The sequence below is a fragment of the Myxocyprinus asiaticus genome, chromosome 33 (assembly GCF_019703515.2).
Source record: "Myxocyprinus asiaticus isolate MX2 ecotype Aquarium Trade chromosome 33, UBuf_Myxa_2, whole genome shotgun sequence".
Classification (NCBI taxonomy): domain Eukaryota; kingdom Metazoa; phylum Chordata; class Actinopteri; order Cypriniformes; family Catostomidae; genus Myxocyprinus; species Myxocyprinus asiaticus.
Window position 1 is genome coordinate 14,797,995 of NC_059376.1, and position 20,854 is coordinate 14,818,848.

A 20,854-nucleotide genomic window follows, 5' to 3' on the forward strand; every position below is an offset into this window, starting at 1 on the left:
TTAGATGCATCTATATTCAAAGGTTGAAACTGTTTTTCTCCAGAGAGATGAAATCCTACTATGTCAATGCTACAACTAAAAGAGCAAGCAGCACTTTGATCTTACTCTAGGGGTCTAAAATACATGTGATTTGCCATTTATCCTGACATATTTACATCCACTTTCATTTAATACTGGTTACTTTATTACAGATAACAAAATGTCACAAAATGCCTAACATTACAATAACAAACAGCATGATTAGGGGAGAGCGGGGCCCACTATTGGGGCATCTTGTCACCAAAGGTCAGCGTGTGTTCAATGAGCTGAGTCTTTTGACCTGAGCAATAATAATGGAAATGTTAAAGGCTTTTGCTTTGTAGGTAGGATTATGAGCCTATACTGACATTCAAAAATGAACAACTCTGAGAAATATTCACTATATTCAAAAAATGTGAAAACAAGCTGTCTTCACTGTTTTTTCTCTTATACTAATGTTCCATATTTTCCCAAATTAAGATCCTGCTTTAGAAAAGCTGTTTTATAACATCAGTTTCAAATGCCTGGAGTCTTGAACACAGAGCGCTGCAAGCTCTATAGAGATGCATATTTTACATGTGTTGAAAATGCTGACCCTTAAGGTCAGGAAAAAGCTGACCACCCTATATCCGTTTACGCATCTACCACTCACACATATATGTTCGGATGGCTCACCAGTGAAATTCCATTCAGCCACGGAACAAAACAATGACAATGCCATTGTTGTTTTTCTCTCTAAATGTATCTATTTCTTCTTAATACCTATTTTTAGGGACCAATCTTTATTCCAGGAAAAAACCCATGACATTTCATTAATGAGAAAATGAATAACTAATGCTATAGACTACGCATTGGGTACGAGAATGAAACCGTAATGTTATAGAGTCATGTGATTGAGCGCTGTGTGGCTGCTCGTGGTTAGAATATTGAACGTTGGATGTTTGTGTCTGTATTCATTATTATAGTTGGCTTTACCCTGGACTGCTGACTATATAGACAGCTGAATTCATTATAACAGTGTGTATTCAAAGACCCTATGAAATCAGTCTTAAGAGTTTTGTGGCTTAAGTCCATGTGTGTTAGATTTGAGGTCATCTGTATGATAGTGCACTTTTTAGTAAAAAAACTTTTTTTTGCTGATATTAATATTTAAAATGTACAGTCTTTCTCATCTAGAAAAATGGACCAACAATGTTGATGACTCATCCTGCACGACACAGATTTGTGTCCAATTAAATCAAATGCTCTCTAGAAAGAGAATGTAGCAAATCACAGTTTTTGGCTGTAATGTAACTCAAGCCTATTTGCTCTTTAAAAAAAAGGGGGCTAAGTCCTTCGATAAGTCATACCCAAACTTCCTGTTTCAATCAGAATTACATTAACACAAGAAAGAAAACTGCACTTGTCGAATTAATTCACAGGGTCTTTCAGTGTCATAATGTAGATGTTAGATTAAAAAAGTGTCATCCAAATACAGACTTGACTGGAACGGTAGGAAGAAATTAAACTGTCAAAACTTTGAGGGAGATGTATATAATTTTAAATTAAAATATGTTATTATTGTACATTATAATTATGTTATAATTTATTGTGCAGAGACAACTATAAGTAATCCATTCGTAGGTTGATCTCCCAAAAAAAATAATTGTAAACACTGACTCTCTAGTGCTATCAAAACATTGCTCTGTTTCTTTGAGCATCCAAACCAGCATTGGTTAGCATTGTTAGCAAGCATTGTAAGCCAACTATAGTCGCAAGTTCCATCATTACCAACTAGGGTTGCAATGGTATGAGATTTTCATGGTACAGAAAATATCATAGTATCACGGTATACGGTATTACACAATTATTATTATCAGTTATCGGAGTGAAAACAGAAGAGTTTTTTTATTTTTATTTTTTTTTGGTTGAACAACCGCTTTATTATAATTGAAACTTGAAACCATGTTTTTTTTCAATTGAAGTATGTGTAAAAAAAAGTATCCCTTTTGAAAATAAAATAAATAGAATAAAAAAGAAAGCTAACAGAATTATAATAATAAACCGAATTATAAACATGATAAAAAAATTGCATGTAACTATAACATGTTATATAACTAAAGAATGTTAGTTTACATGTTAGCATAGCATGTTAAATTAACTACTAAATGAAAAATAACATCAGCTGTGTGAGCTTTTAAAGTAATGTCCTATGTTATTAACAATTAACATATACTGTAGATGCATGACAGCGCAGCCAGACTGCTCCTGTCTGTACCTTTAACTCAGTGGTTCTCAACTGGTTTTGCTTCAGGACCCAGATTTTACATTGGAAATCAAGTGTCGACCCACCATAGTAAAAACGTAACCTGTATTTAACGTATCCTGGGTCGCATTTCCTTTTATGTTGCATAGTTTTGTTCATGGTTTTCAAGTACAAGGACATGCATCAAGTGACATTATTTTTGTTGTTGACGTCAACAACAAAAGCGACAGGAAGTTTTCTCTCCCCCCTTTTAAAAATTGAAGAGCATATTTACTTATATGAGTCCACTATTATCCCGTTTGTTTCCTAATTTCAAACAATTCAAACAGAACATACATACTACACAGGAGGAAAGGCGTCAGAGAAAAGCAGGCAGTCGAGGAGGAAAGGAGATGCGCAGGTGAGATTCTCCGTCTGGTTGCGTTATTTTTTCTCTCAATACCGTGGATAAGCAAATGTACATGGTATGATAACTGTCAGTTTTCATACCGTGGTATACCATAAAACCGGTATACCGCTGCAACCCTGTTACCAACATAGTTCAACAATTTGGTGTTTACCGAAACCGTAATTCCAACGAACATTCGCAAACAGCATCACAAAGTAAAATGGTTGGAATTACAGCTCTACACCTGTAGTTACAAGCATAATTACTTGTTAGTTTATGGTGTCTATGTCATTTGACTTCACTGAGGCTTTTATATCTTTCATTCCATGTATATCTTAAGATATACAGACTTAAGATCCTGTTTACATGCACTTAAAAAAACAGCTCATTCCGGGGCTTTTGCAGAAAGTGGCTTTCTGAAACATCATGCAAGTGTGGCTGTTTTCTGTACACCAATAAAGGGAATTAAGAGAAAGCGATTTAACACACTAAGTTTCTGTTGGAGAATGCAGCTATTTGGTCATGTAAACACAGAAGCGCCATTCTTAAAGGTTTTTTTAAGAGTGTGCATATTCGTTTATTATAAAATGCATCGGGGGAAACCCTGACTATGACATAAGAAGGGGAAACTTACCAAACCACATGTATCGCCGATTACACAGCGCATACAAACGCAGATGGCGTGACGTCATGTCTTAAACGGCTTTCTAACAATAAACGGCTTTCTGGTGTCCAAGTAAACGTGCTATAATTTTACAACCATTCAGTCTCCGCATAAATTATTACTCCATCCTTTGCGTAACGTCATTAACGACAGCGCTATATTGTTGAACCAACATGGTTCGAACGATGGATGTGTGACATAGTTACTACGGTTTTGGGAAACAGTCGTGACTTGCTAGTTAATTTCTCCAGCAATGCATCGTACTATGATAGTTAAGCAGTGAGTTAACTATAACATATACCAATAATGTGAATTTTGGGCGGGGTTTGTTTGTCCAACCAATGGCAGTGGGAGTGCTTGGGAAATCTGTTTGAAAGCCATCATTATTTTTGCAGTTCTGTTTGGTAATGCTAGTGGCGTAGAAATTACACACTTCACTTATTTAAAGCTGGGTCAGAAGGAAATAGTAAGGCGTTTTAAGACTATTTAATTTATCGTTTTAATTATTATAAACACCCAATGGACAGAAGAAAAAAAAAGATGATTGACTTTCTTTGGCCAGTGAAGATACAAAGTGACTCCCAGGCTTTTGGCACTAATTAAAAGGTGACCACAGCAATTAAGGGATTTATCAGTTTAGACTCCACACAGAAAAAACAGAGATAAAACAGCAAAGATACATAGCATTTAATGATAATGTAATTAAAAGACTTGATAGTTACCAAAGTTGTACCACAAGTTTCACTCTCTCTTCAACTACAAAGAAAAATGCTTTAAAAAACTTTAAAAAGGGAAATAACTTTACATGATTGACACAACTGAATGAACACATAATGAGAACTCAACTAATTTCAACATTCAAATGCTAGGCTGTCCTCACAGACTGCCAAATAACTGAAGATTGTTGAGGGTGGATGACAGGTGTTTTGCTGGCCACCCCTGAGGAGATTTTCAAAGAGAAGTTCAAAAGAAGTGATTTCTGGTCAGAGTGTTACAAAGTATAAACCAAAAAGTGCAGTCTCAGAGCCAGTGTGAAAATTATCAAAGTAAAGTATCAAAGTGTGTGTAGCCATATAACTCAATTACAAATATCTAATTGAATTGCAGAGTTCACCCAGTCAACAAAGGTGGAAATTGTCTGAGAGAGAGAGACAGAGAGTTAATAAGTCAGTGAGAGAGATAATAACTATGCAAACACAAGTTTGGTTGTTTAGTTAATATAGATGTCCCACGGCAATGAGATTAACTGGAGAGCAAATGCAGACATTTGCTGTCTCCTGTATACTTTTTCTCTTAAAGGAATAGTCTGGGTTCATTACAAGTTAAGCTCAGTCAACAGCAATTGAGGCATAGTGTTGATTACCACAAAAATGTATTTCGAATCATCCCTCCTTTTCTTTAAAAAAAGCAAATATTTTGGTTACAGTGAGGCATTTTCAGTGGAAGTCAATGGGACAATTAAAGTGAATGGGGCCAATTTTTAGAGGGTTTAAAAGCAGAAATGTGAAGCTTATCATTTTATAAAAGCACTTACATTAATTATTCTGTGAAAACTCATGTTATTTTAGCTGTAAAGTTTACATTTTCATTTTTACAGTCATTTTAGGGTTTTAGAGTTTGTTGACATTACATTGTCATGGCAACAAAGTTTTAAAATTGGCTACTTTGCACAGAAAAGGTTAGTAAGTGATTTTATCACACTAAAATCATGTTAACACACTCAATGTTTACGTCTTGTTGCTAAACATTTAAAACCGTGAGTATTTTAACATAAAAAAATTGGCCCCATTCACTTCCATTGTAAGTGCCTCACTTGAGCCCAGATTTTGGCTTTTTTTTTAAAGAAAAGGAGGGGCAAGTCCAAATAAATTTTTGTGGTTATTAACATTATGCCACAAATGCTGTCGATTGAGCTTAACTTGTATTGAACCTGGGATAATCCTTTAAGAAAAAGGTTAATTATCTCACATTTGTCTACTATAGAGTTTCAGAGGAGATTTCAGCAATGTCTCAAACTGTGAAGATACCAAAGTCTGCAAGACATTTCAATATAAACTCAAACATTTGTCATCAAATTCTTCCAAAACAAAATTATCTGAGCTATCCACAATTATTTTAAAGCTATATTTTCCATAGGTCTATTCAATCCATACACCTATTGGTTTTATGTCTTCGTAAGCAGTACGAATGCTTTGGGTGAGAAACAAATTTAAGTTCATATTAAACTATCCATTTAAATCTTCTGAGCTGTGAGCAAGCAACCTCTGAGCAAAACCTTTTTCTTTGAAATACAGAATCACCAAAGGATTACCAAATTCTACGTGATATAAAATTGTTTATCAAAAAAGATTTTCATATACAACATAATGCACATAATAGCAATACAAAGTGAACTCCTTTAAAGTTGAAGTCCAACTAGTACAGATGAACATAAACATTACCATATTGTGTTATTAACACTAACATATGTCTGTCTCAGGTAAAAATATTTTCTATCAGAAACAATAGCCGTGGGGTGTCTGTTGCACCTGTAGTGTTTGACTAATCTTATAAACATGCAATGACAGCTCCTGCTTACAGGCTGAAAACGAACTGGAACATTTATTCAAGTCAAAGCTGGAAAAGCACCTCATTCATATGAGAAACACCTTCCTATAATAAGAATATCCCTCAGGGTCAAGTACACATCTGGATTTGAGCAGACTGATTGTTATGCAGGCTGAGGAAACAAGTAGGGAAGACAAAGAAATCAAATCTTGAATGAATTATTACTGAGCATTTCACCTTGAAGGTTTTCTCCTTTACAAAGTCTGAGAGCAATCAATTCACTCAGTTATACCATCTTGTTTGTTTTAGCCTATTTTTGTATTAGCATTGTTATGCATGAGAACTCTTTGACTGCAGTGGGTGGAATTTGCTGTCTCTCAATGAATCCTGATCGACCAGCAGTACAATAATGCTTTTAATGGATTCTTGATTAAAAAATGTTTTCCCACAATTCATTTTCTATTTGAACTTCAGAAATCTTTGATCAGTCAAGCCAACTTTAAATGACCCCCCTGCTTTTGCTACACTCTTATTCACCTCTTATTAAAGGGGTCACATCATGAAAAATGGATTTATCCTGAATCTTTTGAAATAAAAGTGTACAATGTACTATGTAAACATACTACAGCATATACAGATGTTTCACATCTGAAAAATTCTATACCAGCAGTGACTGATCTCACAGTGGAATCAGAAACAGTAGGTTGACTTTTCTCGAAGTCTTTTTAGCAGGTCAGTTCACTTGGCGGCCATCTTTGGAATGCTCATGGGGAGCTATTTTTCTAGGTAAACAAGCGGCATGCCAATGCAGCTCCTATCTATTTGAATCTCCAAAATGGTTGGTCAAAATTACGATCAAAGAACGTATTTCAAATCAGCAGTAAAATCGGACTACACTGGTATCATAAATTGTGCTTCTTTACCTCAGACTACAATAAAAAACGAAATTTTCCCGGCTTATATAACTAATGCGCATGCACGTTCTCGAGTTAATTGACAGGCGATGTCTATATCTAAAAGGTGATTGGCTCTTTTACCTGTAAAGGCATGGTCACGTACCTTTGAACAGTGAAATACCGTGGCCGAAATACAGTCATTTTAATGGGAACCTATGCAATCGTGAATTTCCTGCGATGGACTTCCGATTGCAAAGAATTTCCTTGCGCTGATTTCGCCTCGAGTCCAAGTGTGGTGAACTTTGACAGCCGAAATCGCTGCGTTAACCAATGGGAAATTGCTTGGTTTGGCAGTGACCTCTGTGTGGCCTGTGCTTTGTAAACAGCTACAATTGTAAATATCCACAATGGATATAATTTTAGCAGTGAGATTTTAACTGAACTCTTTTTAACTTAAGTCTTACTGAGTATAAATTGCAGCATTAAAAAAGGCTGTTTGACAATTATATTTTTGCTGGTTTCACACACGCTCAAAGTCCGCCCCGCCATCTTTGCGCCCATTGTACAAAGGTGCCTCAGTTTGTTCCTGGCAGGCAGCAGATGCCCTAACCCTGCCCTCACCCTAATCCTAACCATATAGAGCCTGTAAGGCTGAGGAGCCTGCCAGGAACAATGTATGACACCTTTCTCCCATTGCGCATCTTCGCCCGTGGAATTTCACCTTGAGAAGGTATGTGTGACCATGCATTAATGCGGGACTTCTTTTCTACATCGTTGACCGTTGGGTGTCTCAATTTCTTCTATTCATTTTAATAGAAGTGACCCGTCTCTGCTAAATAGTCTGTTTTTTGTTTTTTTTTATTTCTCCCCTTTTCTCCCCAATATGGCATGCCCAATTCCCAATGTGCTCCAGGTCCTCGTGGTGGCATAGTGACTCGCCTCAATCCGGGTGGCGGAGGACGAATCCCAGTTGCCTCCGCGTCTGAGACAGTCAATCCGCGCATCTTATTACATGGCTTGTTGAGCGCATTACCGTGGAGATCTAGCGCATGTGGAGGCTTCACGCTATTCTCCACAGCATCCACGCACAACTCACCACGTGCCCCACCGAGAGCGAGAACCAGATTATAGTGACCACAAGGACGTTAACCCAAAGTGACTGTACCCACCCTAGCAATCAGGCCAATTGGTTGCTTAGGAAGCCTGACTGGAGTCACTCAGCACGCCCTGGATTCGAACTTGCGACTCCAGGTGTGGCGTCTGAGCTACTTGCTGAGCTACCCAGGCCCCTGTTTTTTTTTTTTTTTTTTTTTTTTTTTTTTTTTATCGTTCTAAACACATCGAAATACAACACACTGCCCCCAGTGGCCAAAGCGTTAACTGCTGTTGGGCATATGGGCACGTGTGAATTCTATTTTCCAGATAAAATGTCCATGGAGGCGGGGGCCTGGGTAGCTCAGTGGCAAAAGACACTGGCTACCACCCCTGGAGTTCGCTAGTTCAAATCCCAGGGTGTGCTGAGTGACTCCAGCCAGGTCTTCTAAGCAACCAAATTGGCCCGGTTGCTAGGGAGGGTAGAGTCACATGGGGTAATCTCCTCATGGTCACCATAATGTGGTTCGTTCTCGGTGGGGCGCATGGTGAGTTGAGCGCAGATGCCGCGGTGGATGGCATGGAGCCTCCACACATGCTATGTCTCCGTGGCAACGCGCTCAACAAACCATGTGATAAGATGCGGAGGCAACTGGGATTCATCCTCCACCACCCGGATTGAGGCGAATCACTACGCAACCATGAGGACTTAAAAGCACACTGGGAATTGGGCATTCCAAATTGGGTGAAAATCAAAAAAATTTAAAAAATAAATAAAATGTCCATGGAGGGGCACCAAAAGCAAGTTGCAAAGACAGGAATGCGAAATGAGGAAATCGGGTCTTCCACGCTGCTGATACAACTCGCTTCTGGTCGCACCACAGAGGACGGTAAACACATTCACAAAAGCTATTGAGTTGCAAGCTATTGAGTTGGGGGGGGGGTTTCGCTGTCCTTTTCTGTATATCGCAGCCCCCTTTGGCATATCACCCCGCCAATTTGCAGCCCTCTTCAGCCTGTCGTGGCCCATTTGGCATAACGTTGTGGCCCGTTTCAGCTTATGGCGGCCCGTTCGGGCCCGTTTCGTGGCCAGTCCATCGGGAAAAGTCACGGTTCTCCCTATGGCCAGTCCGCCCCTGTGGTTTGCAAAAAGAGCCTGGAGCAGTGCAAATTACATCAGATATAAAAGCAACCCTGCAGCTCATGGGTTTTCTCATGACATATGCAAAAAGGGTTTTTACATAGAAGTTTTTAAGGCACAGCAGTACAAACTGGACCATTGAAATCGTATGGTCAGGAAGACGGTGCAAAATGGTACAACAAAATTTTAACTGCTTGTAATGTACAATACCTTGACTAAAATTTCAGTCAACCTCAGAAAATAAAATTAATACCACTATAAATGTTATGCTATGTCATGTTTAAATATATTAAAGATATTAGAGGCACAGTTTATTTATTTAAAGGTGCAGAAAGTAATTTGTTGTTTATGTTAAAAAGACCAGTATGAAGATATACTGTCACCTAGAGGTGTGGAAGCAGCATCATGCAAAAACAAGAATTCTGGTTACCAATGCCATTGTAAAACTATGGCACATTGAAGTACACCTAATTATTTTGCTCAAAAAATGTTGTGCCTAATGTATAACATGTATTACCATGCATAATATTACAGACGTGGCTTGGTTTAATATTTTTAATCACCTGAATTTGAGCAGTTATAATTCCCCTTCTGTCCTAACCTGTATTTGACTTCTTGTGACCCTAATCTTACATCACTCTCCGCAGGGAGAACTGCTGGAGGTCAGCCAGCCTGTGAATCTTCAATTACAAACGACCTCCAAATGAACCTGAGCATCCACACAGCCTATAGACCGCTGTTCTACACTTCTGTATTGTAACACATCTCCCCATCCAATCACTCTACCGCACCCTCGGACACGGGGTGCATTAAACTGATGCTCAATCCCAAATCTGGGGCACTGGTGTAGCCGACACACAGACAGCCGGGACAGATTTAAAAATGAAAGATTAAATGTGAAAGGGACGAAAAGCACACCTCCAACATTTTCAAACACAACCCACACACACACAAACAAACACATGAGACTTAATACCCATAAGAGTAGCTCAATAAAAGGGTTGGAATGTAAACCTGCTGCCGAAAGTTTTATGCATGCCAATCAAGGTATGTAAAATTATGGATATTTTCAAAATTTTAGCCTCTAATCTCCTGAGCTGCCCATCTTTTCATGTGTTTATGTGTAAAGTAAACAAAAAGAGAATGTGCCGACGTTGTGTTTCTTTACAGAAATGATCCTTTCCAAAACTGAATTGAAACATTCGGTAAACTACTTTAGATAAGTTAGCCATAGATCAAATTGACAATGCAAAACTGCATGCCTGAAAGCTCTTATTAAAGCAATAAGCGGGGCCTGGGTAGCTCAGCGAGTAAAGATGCTGACTACCACCCCTGGAGTTCGCGAGTTCGAATCCCAGGGCGTGCTGAGTGACTCCAGCCAGGTCTCCTAAGCAACCAAATTGGCCTGGTTGCTAAGGAGGGTAGAGTCACATGGGGTAACCTCCTTGTGGTTGCTATAATGTGGTGCACTCTCGGTGGTGCACGTGGGGAGTTGTGTGTGGATGCTACGGTGGATGGCATGAAGCCTCCACATGCGCTGGGTCTCTACAGTAACGCGCTCAACAAGCCATGTGATAAGATGCGTGGGTTGACAGTCTGATGCTGAGGCAACTGAGATTTGTCCTCTGTCACCCGGATTGAGGTGAGTCACTATGCCACCATGAGGATTTAGAGCGCATTGGGAATTCCAAATTGGTGAGAAAAAGGGGAGAAAATAAATAAATAAAGCAATAAGCTACAAAAGGCCATGTATAACACTAATTTTACCATGTTTAAGGGCCTTTTTACTCCACTTTTTGTGCCTAAAACTCTCTAATTCAAAACTCTTTAATCCTAATTCGGTGACTAAATCTGCCAGAGGTCCCATAATGGCTAGTATCACCTTTAAAGGAAAGTTCCAGGTTTAATAAACCTGGATTTATTATGTTTATTACAACAAAAATAATTTCAAATTTTCCCTTGTTTATTTAAAGCAAAAATCACAGTTACAGTAAGGTACTTACAATGGAAGTGAATGGGGCCAATCTGTAAACAATAAAGGGATAGTTCACCCAAAAATTAAAATTCTCTTATCATGTACTTACACTCATGCCATCCCAGCTGTTTATGATTTTATGTCTTCTATACACAAATGATTTTTAGAAGAATATATCAGCTCTGTACATCCATACAATGCAAGTAAATGGTGGCCAGAACTTTGAAGCTCCAAAAAGCAAATAATGGGAGCATAGAATTAATCCATAAGACTCCATAAGGTTGAGAAACAGATTCATATTTAAGTACTTTTTTTTACTATAAATTCTCCTCCCTGGCCAGTAGGTGGTGATGTGCATGAAGAATTTGAATGTGAAAGTGAAAGTGAAGGTAGAGATTTATAGTAAAAAAAGGACACAAATATTGATCTGTTTCTCAACCACACTTATCATATAGCTTTCAACCACTGGATTCGTATGGATTACTTTTTATGCTGCCTTTGTGTGCTTTTTGAGCTTCAAAGTTCTGGCCACCATTCACTTACATTGTATGGACCTACAGAGCAGATATATTCTTCTAAAAATCTTCATTTGTGTTCTGCAGAAGAAAGAAAGTCATACACATTTGGAATGGCATGAGGGTGCGTAAATGATGAGAGAATTTTCATTTTTGAATAAACTATCCCTTTAATTTACAGTACTCACTGTTTCAAAAGTATAGCTCCAAAATGTAAACATTATATGTGTTAACATGATTTTAATGTCATAAAATCAGGGATTTACTTATGTTAGGGCATTTACCGTAACTCTCGTTGTCATGGCAATGAAGTTGTTATAGTAAATATAACTTTACACATATAATGATTGTAAGTGATTTTGTAAGTGATAAAATCATATTAACACAAATAATGTTTACATCTTGTGGCTATAGTTTTGAAACATTGTGTATTTTAGCATTTATGGATTGGCCTCATTCACTTTCATTGTAGGTGCCTTTGTGTAACTGCGATTTTTGCTTTTTTTTTTTTTTTCAATAAATGAGGGGTGACTTCAAATTATTTATTGTGGTAATCAGCATTATGCCAAAACATCTGTCAACTGATCTTAACTTAAACTGAGACTGGAAGAGTCCTTAAATATACATTATATCATGGTCTGTTCGAATACTCGATTCTGATTGGCTGGAATGCATGCAGTTCAAACATTGAATGCACAGGTAGTTCCGGTCAGTTTTAATCACCATTCGATATTAATGCACTGTTTGTAACCCTAGCAACATAATATTACAGAGCAAGCAGAGTGAACTATAGCAACTGAAAACATTTCCTAACCACTTTCATCAGCATAGCTAATATAATGGAATTCAGCTTGTTTTGTACGGATGGTGAGAGAAGGAAATCAGGACCTATTAAATGCGCCTGTCTGGCAAGGCGATGCAAGAAGATTTAAACTGTAATGTGTATGTTATGTGCTGAAGTGCCACCTATAGCCACTAGAGGCCTCCCGCACTCACAAATCTCTGACTCAAATGCTGAAGGAGAAGCTGTTTGTTTACAAAATGCACGCAGCATTTTACAGTGAAGCTCTACCATTAATGGACAAATTACAAATTCATTAATTTGGTCAATCGATCGTGCAGCCTTTATGGATACCATACCGATGTGTCAGAGGTCGAAATCTGCAGGTTCCAGAGTGTTTTGAATGGTTTTCCCCTTTTTATACAGTAAGTGCTACTTTTACTGTCACTGCCACGTTTGTAACGTCACTGAAAATGACAATGAATAAAAATTAAATAATAAATTTTATATGGAGTGCCAACCCATCTACATTCTGTGGATATTATTATTTCTGGATTGTGCATTTAAATTCAAAGTTTTGACCAAGCGTGTGGTCGCACTACTTTTTCTCTGCGTCTGATTTAGAACAGGCGGAGCAGCAGATCCAAAATGGTCCTTAGATAAAATTAACCATTATTTTTTATTCTTCCAGTCAAAATTTGCACTGCAAGAAATATATTACAGCTGAAACTAATCAATTCTGGCAAGTGACCATGGTATAAGCAGGATAATCCACGGCTAAGTGTGCGTTAAATTATTTTAAATGCACTTCACTTCACGTCGGGTGGTTCGTCGCCTCCACAACGTGCATTTAAAATCGTTTAACGCACACCTAGCCATGGATTATCTCTGACGTATAATGTGTAATCACACAGGTTCATCTGCATTTTGCAGTTTCGAATGCTGCTCATCCCATCAGAATTTACAGTTATAACTCTCTGTTTTATAATTGTAGCTTTCTTTTTCTCCGAGGGCCTGTCGAAAGGCTTTATTATGAGAATGAGATTACATTGATATAGTGTTATTATGTGCACGGACCCATAACAAGAGTATGAAAGAACAAAACACTTAGTGTGGAGGAGTGGTGATTGTTCTATAGAGATAAGAGAGAGAGAGAGAGAGAGAGAGAGAGAGAGAGAGAGAGAGAGAGAGAGAGCAGAAATGTTGACATAATATGGTGAGATGAAAAATGAGCCGTACACGAAAAAGGGCTTGAAATATTGTGATATGACAAAAGACTCTAAAGCCCTATAATGACAATGACATGATATTGAGAAAAAGGAAAACCATCACAAATCACAAATCCTGAATTATGTATAGAAGTGCCAGAGGGACAAGAGAAGAAAAGGATGAGAGGAGATTGAGTCTGAATAGATGAAATGTCATAGGAAGAATTGACGGATATAAAGAAATGGAAAATGAAAGAGGAAGAGAGGCTCGGTCTTATAGTCCCAGCATGCTTGGCTAGGTCACAGTGCAGTAACCTGAGTGGGAGTGCGATTGTGCTGAATCAGATGCCATCGCTGAAGGTGACCCTCCATCCCTCTTTTCCCTCCCCCTTTCCTCTCCAACCTCTTATTCACCATTGTCCACATTTTTTCTTTCTTTTTTCAAACAAATAGTTCACCCAAAATGAAAATTCTGGCATTGTTTAACCTCTCAGACCTTTCCATTTTCATTGCGCCCCCACCTCCTTATCCTTCACTCCTTCTTGATCCTCTATTTCTCCCACTACCTCCCTCCTCGACCCCCTCTTCCTTCCCTCGCTTCTCTCCTCTACACCACTTGATATTGATCCTTGTATGTCCTTCCCTCTCTCCTCCTCACCCTCAGTGCAGCCTCTAGCTCAAGGCTGTGTGTGGTTCTCTTGTAACAATTTTACAGCGACATGCTTATACCCTGCTATCAATATCTATATAGCGGGGACTGATCCATCACCACTCAGATTTATATTTGGTGTTGTTTCAAGCAACAGACCTGTCAAGGACCATTTGGTCTGGATAATGAAGTGAGAGAGACGATGGTCCAGGTATTGACTCTTAGGTTAAATAGTATGAAGATAAAGAACAATACAATCTTAGTAGTTCCGCACTTCACTGACCCATGTTAAGATATAAGTGTTCAAACAGTTTCACTGATTTGTGTTGTGTTTTTCTTAGGGATGTTTCTGCTTTTGCCTTTTCTTGTAAGGGAATGTTGTCCAGTGCCATTATTGTAAATGTAAAAATGAACCAAAAAATGTTTGAACTAAAAATTACAATTCAGAAATTATCTCATCATTTACTCCCTAATGCCATCCTAGATGTGTTTGACTTTCTTCTGCAGAACACAAATATGATTTTTAGAAGAATATTTCAGCACTGTAGGTCCATACAATGCAAGTGAATGGGTGCCAAAATTTTGTCACTCCAAAAAGAACATAAAGGCATAGTACTCAAGTACTCAATACGATTCGAGTGCTGTAATCCATATTTTCATAAGTGATGTGATTGGTGAAAAACAGATCAATATTTAGGTCATTTTTTGCTAGAAATTCTTCTCCCTACCCAGTAGGGGGCGATATGCACAAAGAATGGGAATAGCCAAAAACACAAGAAGAAAAATGTGAAAGTGAAAGTGGAGATTGACTTGGCAGGGAGGAGCATTTACAGTAAAAAAGGACTTACATATTTATCTGTTTCTCACCCACACCTATCGTATCACTTCTGAAGACATGGATTAAACCACCGGAGTCTTATGGATTACTTTTATGCTGATTTATGTGATTTTTGGAACTTCAGAATTTTGGCACCCATGTATGGACCAACAGAGCTGATATATTCTTCTAAAAATAATTTGTGTTCAGCAGAATAAAGAAAGTCATACACATCTGGGATGGCATGAGGGTGAGTAAATGATGACAGAATTTTCATTTTTGGGTGAACTATTCCTTTAAGTTTGAAAATTCACAAGCACAAATTAAACAACTTGGCAATGCGCTCAACAAGCCACATGATAAGATGTGCAGGTTGGCAGTCTTAGATGCGGAGGCTACTGGGATTTGTCCTCTGCCACCTGGACTGAGTCACTACGCAGCCACAAGCACATTGGGCATTCCAAATTGGGAATCTACACAGAACTACCTCATTTTGACTACTTTTATAGTACATTTATGGTTTGTTTGTTTTGTTTTTTTTTGTCTTTTTGCAGCTTAAGTGCCCCTGATAACTGTATGTTTTTATTGTATGAGCAGTGTGAACATTCCTCAAAATATCTTTTTTTTTTTGCTTTCTACATAAGATAGAAAATCCAACATGATCACACAGGAAGTCAGCATGTTGTTTCTAAGAGTTCCAGTACCCTAGAATCAGCCACATTATTATGATTCACCGAAAAGTGGCATCTCCTATCAGACTTGTTTGCATTGGCTCCAGTATACCTTCCCCTGTGGTGCAGCTGGATTTGTATTGCAACAGTGGTGTGGGGGACCTGGCTTCAGATCCTGCATTGAAACCAGGAAGTAACCGTGATTACATAATCAGTGATGAGCATGATCCAGAGGTTGCATTTTTCCCTCTAACTTTATATTTTTACTCCACTGATGGTTCATTTTAGGTTTGGGGTTTGGGTTGGGTACTATAGTTAATTACACATGCATACACAGAGTTCCCACGTGCCCATACACCCAACAGCAGTTATCGCGTTGGCCATTGGGGGCAGTGTTTAGAATTTCAGTGAGCACAGACCGATTTTAGCTAAACAAAAGTCAACCGACTGTTTCCGATTTCACTGTGAGATCAGTGTGAGAAAATCAAACAGGATTGGAACAACAATAATTTGTTGATGGAGTAAATGATGACAGAATTTGAATTGTAGGTTTAGACGAATTTAAGGGGTAGAATTTTAAAGTTTCTTATCTACTGCCTTCAAATTTGCAGTTTGGTGTCCCATTCTTTGAGAATGACCTTTACAATTTCTCATAGTAACAGGACTGACTGATATAGACTCAAACAGACACCCGAGACTGATTGATCAAGCTCAAAAAGATTAGTAGATAGATTGTGATGTTGTAAGGCAAACACTGAGCTCACAGAAGCAGAACTGTCTTGCAGTGCTGTCCTACACCAGCAAGGGTAAACTGCAGTATGTATCTCTCTCCACACATCTCTCTCTCCTTCAAGCACACCTTTTAACACCTTGAATATGCATGAAGTGAGGTGTGGACTGTGCATATAATCACACAATTAAACACCACGCACAATACATGCTCTGCGCAGAGGATCAGAATCATCTCATTAGCAGACGCTCAGCTATCAGATCAACTCGAATGAAGATCAGGCACAGAAACATTCAGACAAGTTCAATAAGACGATTATAAGTTAACTGAGCAGAAACTGGATTGGTACTATAGCAGAAATTGAGAGGGTGAAGAGAGACTAGTGTTGGTACATACAGGACCGTATGTTCACACATACACAGCCTGTTGTGTGAAGTGAGTGTTTCTCCTGGGTTCTAGACACATCAGGATTGGGAATATTGCAATTGTTGCTTTCTTTCTGACCATTCTCTCTGTCCCCCTCTCTCTCTGTTTCTCATACTTAATGAATGATTCATAACAGTAGAATAACCTTGACTGCTCTCTGAGCCTACAGCGATGCATTGGTGAAGTCTGGTCACAACATTCATTATTCCAGAAGTACATCAGCACAGACACACCCTGTTCACTCACACACACCTCAAGAACTCCGGTATCTCTTTCTTTAACACATACACCAGTGACTTACAAATTAAGCTACTGTTATTTGAAGTTAAAAGTTATATAAATGCATTCACACATGCATAATTTATTTAAAGAGTCACAACCTACAAATGTGTCTAAAAAAGAGCAGCAAACTGTTTGTCTCATATCCATGTGACAAAACTACAACCTGACTAGCATAAACAGCGTAAGGGGCCGTTCATACCGAACACTTTTTTGAGTCCGTCTGTGCTGTTTTTTAAATCGTTTACCAATGTAAACATGCACTAGACTGATATCTGTAATCGTCTCGTTGTTTTTTAGCATCTTGTGCAGCGCCATGTTTTTAGATGCCATGTCACATTAAAAAGAACTTCAATTCTTAAAGAAAAATTGAAAATGCAGAAGTGTTCCACGCTTCATAATGGAAGCCTGTTTTCATTTTCTGGTCCCCAGTGTTTTCACTTGCATAAGTGTAGCCTATGTTTTTAGCAGATAGAAAAAAAACATGAGGCTCCATAGTTTTGATACTTTACAGAGTCGCTATGACCATCTTTTGACAGTGCCTCAGCCATCAAAATTTAAGGAGTGGGTCGATGACATAAAGCGTTGGCCCAAAGTTAGCTATGTTGATATCATCACAAACTACTGCGAGTTGTTATGACAGCCAACAACTGCACACGTTGAATCTGAATAATTTTCTCTCCAACTAACACTAAAAAAATGGTTGTTTTTCTCCATCTGCATCACTCGTTTTGGTGGTTTTTACATTGCTTCTTCTGAAGACCGGAACCAGAATACAGTCCAGTGGCAATTAGAATCATCATGGCGCTGCCCAGTGGTTGGTCAGAAAACTGTGGATCCGTGACACTGCACCAGCTATACTTTTTTAGCGCAACTACGTATTCACTGTGAACAGCCCCTTACGCTAATGGCACATGTTGTTCATCACCCAGATGTCTATTTGATGTGTGTTTACATCTGGAAGACAACCTTTATATGTGATGATCTGGGGATGCTTCAGAAAGGTTGGAATCGGGCAGATTCGTCTTTGTAAAGGACGCATGAATCAAGCCACGTACAAGGTTATCCTGGAAGAAAACTTGCTTCCTTCTGCTCTGACAATGTTCCCTCAGCTCTGAGGATTGGTCAGTCAATGTGTGGATGGAGGAGCACTGGATCAAGACCCTGTCATGGCCAGCCCAATCTCCAGACCTGAACCCCATTGAAAAAATCTGGAATGTGATCAAGAGGAAGATGGATGGCCACCAGCCATCAAACAAAGCCAAGCTGCTTGAATGTTTGCACCAGGAGTGGCATAAAGTCACCCCACAGCAATGTGAAAGACTGGTAGAGAGCATGCCAAGACACATGAAAGCTGTGATTGGAAATCAGGGTTATTCCACCAAATATTCATTTCTGAACTCTTCCTAAGTTAAAACATTAGTATTGTGTTGTGTAAAAATGAATATGAACTTGTTTTCTTTGCATTATTCGAGGTCTGAAAACATGGCATCTTTTTTGTTATTTTGACCAGTTGTCATTTTCTGCAAATAAATGCTCTAAATTACAATATTTTGATTTGGCCTTTGGGAGAAATGTTGTCAGTACTTTATAGAATAAAACAAAAATGTTCATTTTACTCAAACACATACCTATAAACAGTAAATCCAGAGAAACTGATCATTTTGCAGTGGTCTCTTAAAAATGACCTCATAAAGTAAAAATATCCATTATTAAAAATAACTAATTTTATAAATTCTGTAGGCTATTAAGTTTTGGTATGTGTGAAAACTAATCAGAGAGCCAATAGTCTATATGCTAAGTATGGACAACTGTTATAATTTGACAATAACCAAGTCAACGCATCTTTCAGCTTCCCTCCCACACCCACATTTACAGTAAAACATTCAGACAACACTCTGATATTTGCAGAAAACACTCACCTGCACTGACGCTGACATACACACATTCTTTTCAAGCAATTTAGCCGTTCATAGATCATCCGTTTAAAAGCGTCTATATACATTGATCCGGCAAAAATAAATTTGACCCCGATGGTCAAATTCCTAAAGAAAAATCCTAAATGTTAATTATTTAGAAAGTTACTCTTGATATGTGTAACTTTATACGACTTAAAAAGGTCTGTTTTCTATAGAGAATACTGTAATCTGTGCGTCTATGCCCAGCGCAGAAGAGATGCGCACACCAGACGGTTGATTTGGACACTGTAGTGTACATCTGGGAACGGGACCCGTGATGATCCGCAAGGGCTGGGGGGGGGGGGGGGGATTCGGACAGCGCTTCTGCACTCCAAAGCAACAGCGACTTATTCATGAGATTCAGGCTTCCGGACCAGTTATAACTTCTGTTCTGAACAAACTGAATAGCTTTTTTTTTTATTGTCTTAGTATAAGCGCAATAAATTATGTTTACAATGCAACACTTGGAATCAATGACAGATTTATCGGAGCCCAAATCTTACCTTCATAGTTATCGCTTTCTCCTCATCGCGTTTCCCGGGTCGTGTTTAATCCGCGTAATTTGTTTCAGTTTTTGAATAAATGCGTGGATCGGTTACATTACAGCAGTTATGCTGAGAGTGGCTTCTCACGGCGTTCAATAGCCCGTCCACGGCGACAGTATCGATTATGAACTGGAGGGCAGTGTCACAGATGTCCGGTGCATTTCACGGCGCCCGTGAAGGCATGCTGCGGAAAAGCGATGCACTCCACCGGTCCAAATCACATCTCGCGCACTGGCGCACAGTTCAATATCCCCAGACACAAGCAATAAGCAAAGAACACTGTAATAAAGGTAAGAGGCGATACTGGATGCGCGGTGGGGAGGGAAAGATACAGGGGGAAGAACCGCCCCTTGTGTAAACGAACTAGGTATTTTGCCAGTTTTGCTCAAAGCGTCTCTCAGGTCGAGGCAGAGAGATGCGGGCAGGTGAAATGTGAGAAGATTGAAGGGGGGAAGTGAGTTTTGGAAACTGCTGTGAAAGTGCATTTAATTTGACCATACCATTTGTGGGCATAGCCTGTTTTGATTTTGCAGGTCGCAGAGATCGCTGGGTCAGTCAAGGGTACTGAAGAGGCCCAGGCGTGAGATATTGCGCCTATAGTCTTCCAAGATTATTCTCCCCAAATCCATCAGCAAAATATGGATCTATATAAATATATAATGTTTTGTGTGTTTGTGTGGTCACATGTTGCACAACTCTACACTGAAAAGTAAAAAAGTAATTTAAGAATGTGCTTTTTTTTTTAATTTACTGGTTTAATTCAAGTCAAAAATATGATTTAACATCTCAGTCTACTTTACTACATTAGGTTACACCAACAAAACACATTTTAATGGTTAGATGAAGTAGAAATAGTACATTGAAGTAATTATATAGGGGCAATAATATAGGTTTAAATGTGTCAACTCATGCAAATATTTTTGAGACAAATTAATATAATGCTTATTCAAAATAACTACTACAGAAAAGAATGAACCGTTATGTTAATTTCAATCACATTTGGCATTTCATAACATCTCAAGTATTCTATAAACAAGCACATTTCCATTGTGATCGGATCAGTCAGTGTGAGCCCACTTTGAACATTCTTCATAACAAATCTATTCACCCCACTTAAAAAATGCAACGTGTTTTATAGGGGGCCTTTAGCCCCTGCAACAGGGGGTTACCCCAAATACTCACTTTTTGCTTATGGTATTGAAAACGTTTGATTAAATCACCTTGAACAAAACATAAAATGACAAAGGCGTATTTTGTCTCAAAATAAATTGTAGTGTTTTGGGAGAAAATAAAGTACCATATGGATGAG

The 20,854-nt window shown here is 38.6% G+C and overlaps 1 protein-coding gene across 5 annotated transcripts in view; it reads right to left on the reverse strand.

Moving 5' to 3' along the window:
* Positions 1-19,769, reverse strand: part of LOC127424524 (membrane-associated guanylate kinase, WW and PDZ domain-containing protein 1-like) — a 100,077-nt gene extending 80,308 nt beyond the window's left edge. For 4 of the 5 annotated variants that reach the window (XM_051669837.1, XM_051669836.1, XM_051669839.1 and 1 more), the window contains exon 1: positions 18,965-19,084. In XM_051669837.1, the coding sequence (XP_051525797.1) occupies positions 18,965-19,047 (83 nt within the window). In that variant the 5' untranslated portion in view covers positions 19,048-19,084. Of the gene's footprint in view, positions 1-18,964; positions 19,085-19,503 lie in introns of those variants that run through there. The other variant, XM_051669838.1, reaches the window with a different exon arrangement.
* Between the last annotated feature and the right edge of the window lie 1,085 nt (positions 19,770-20,854).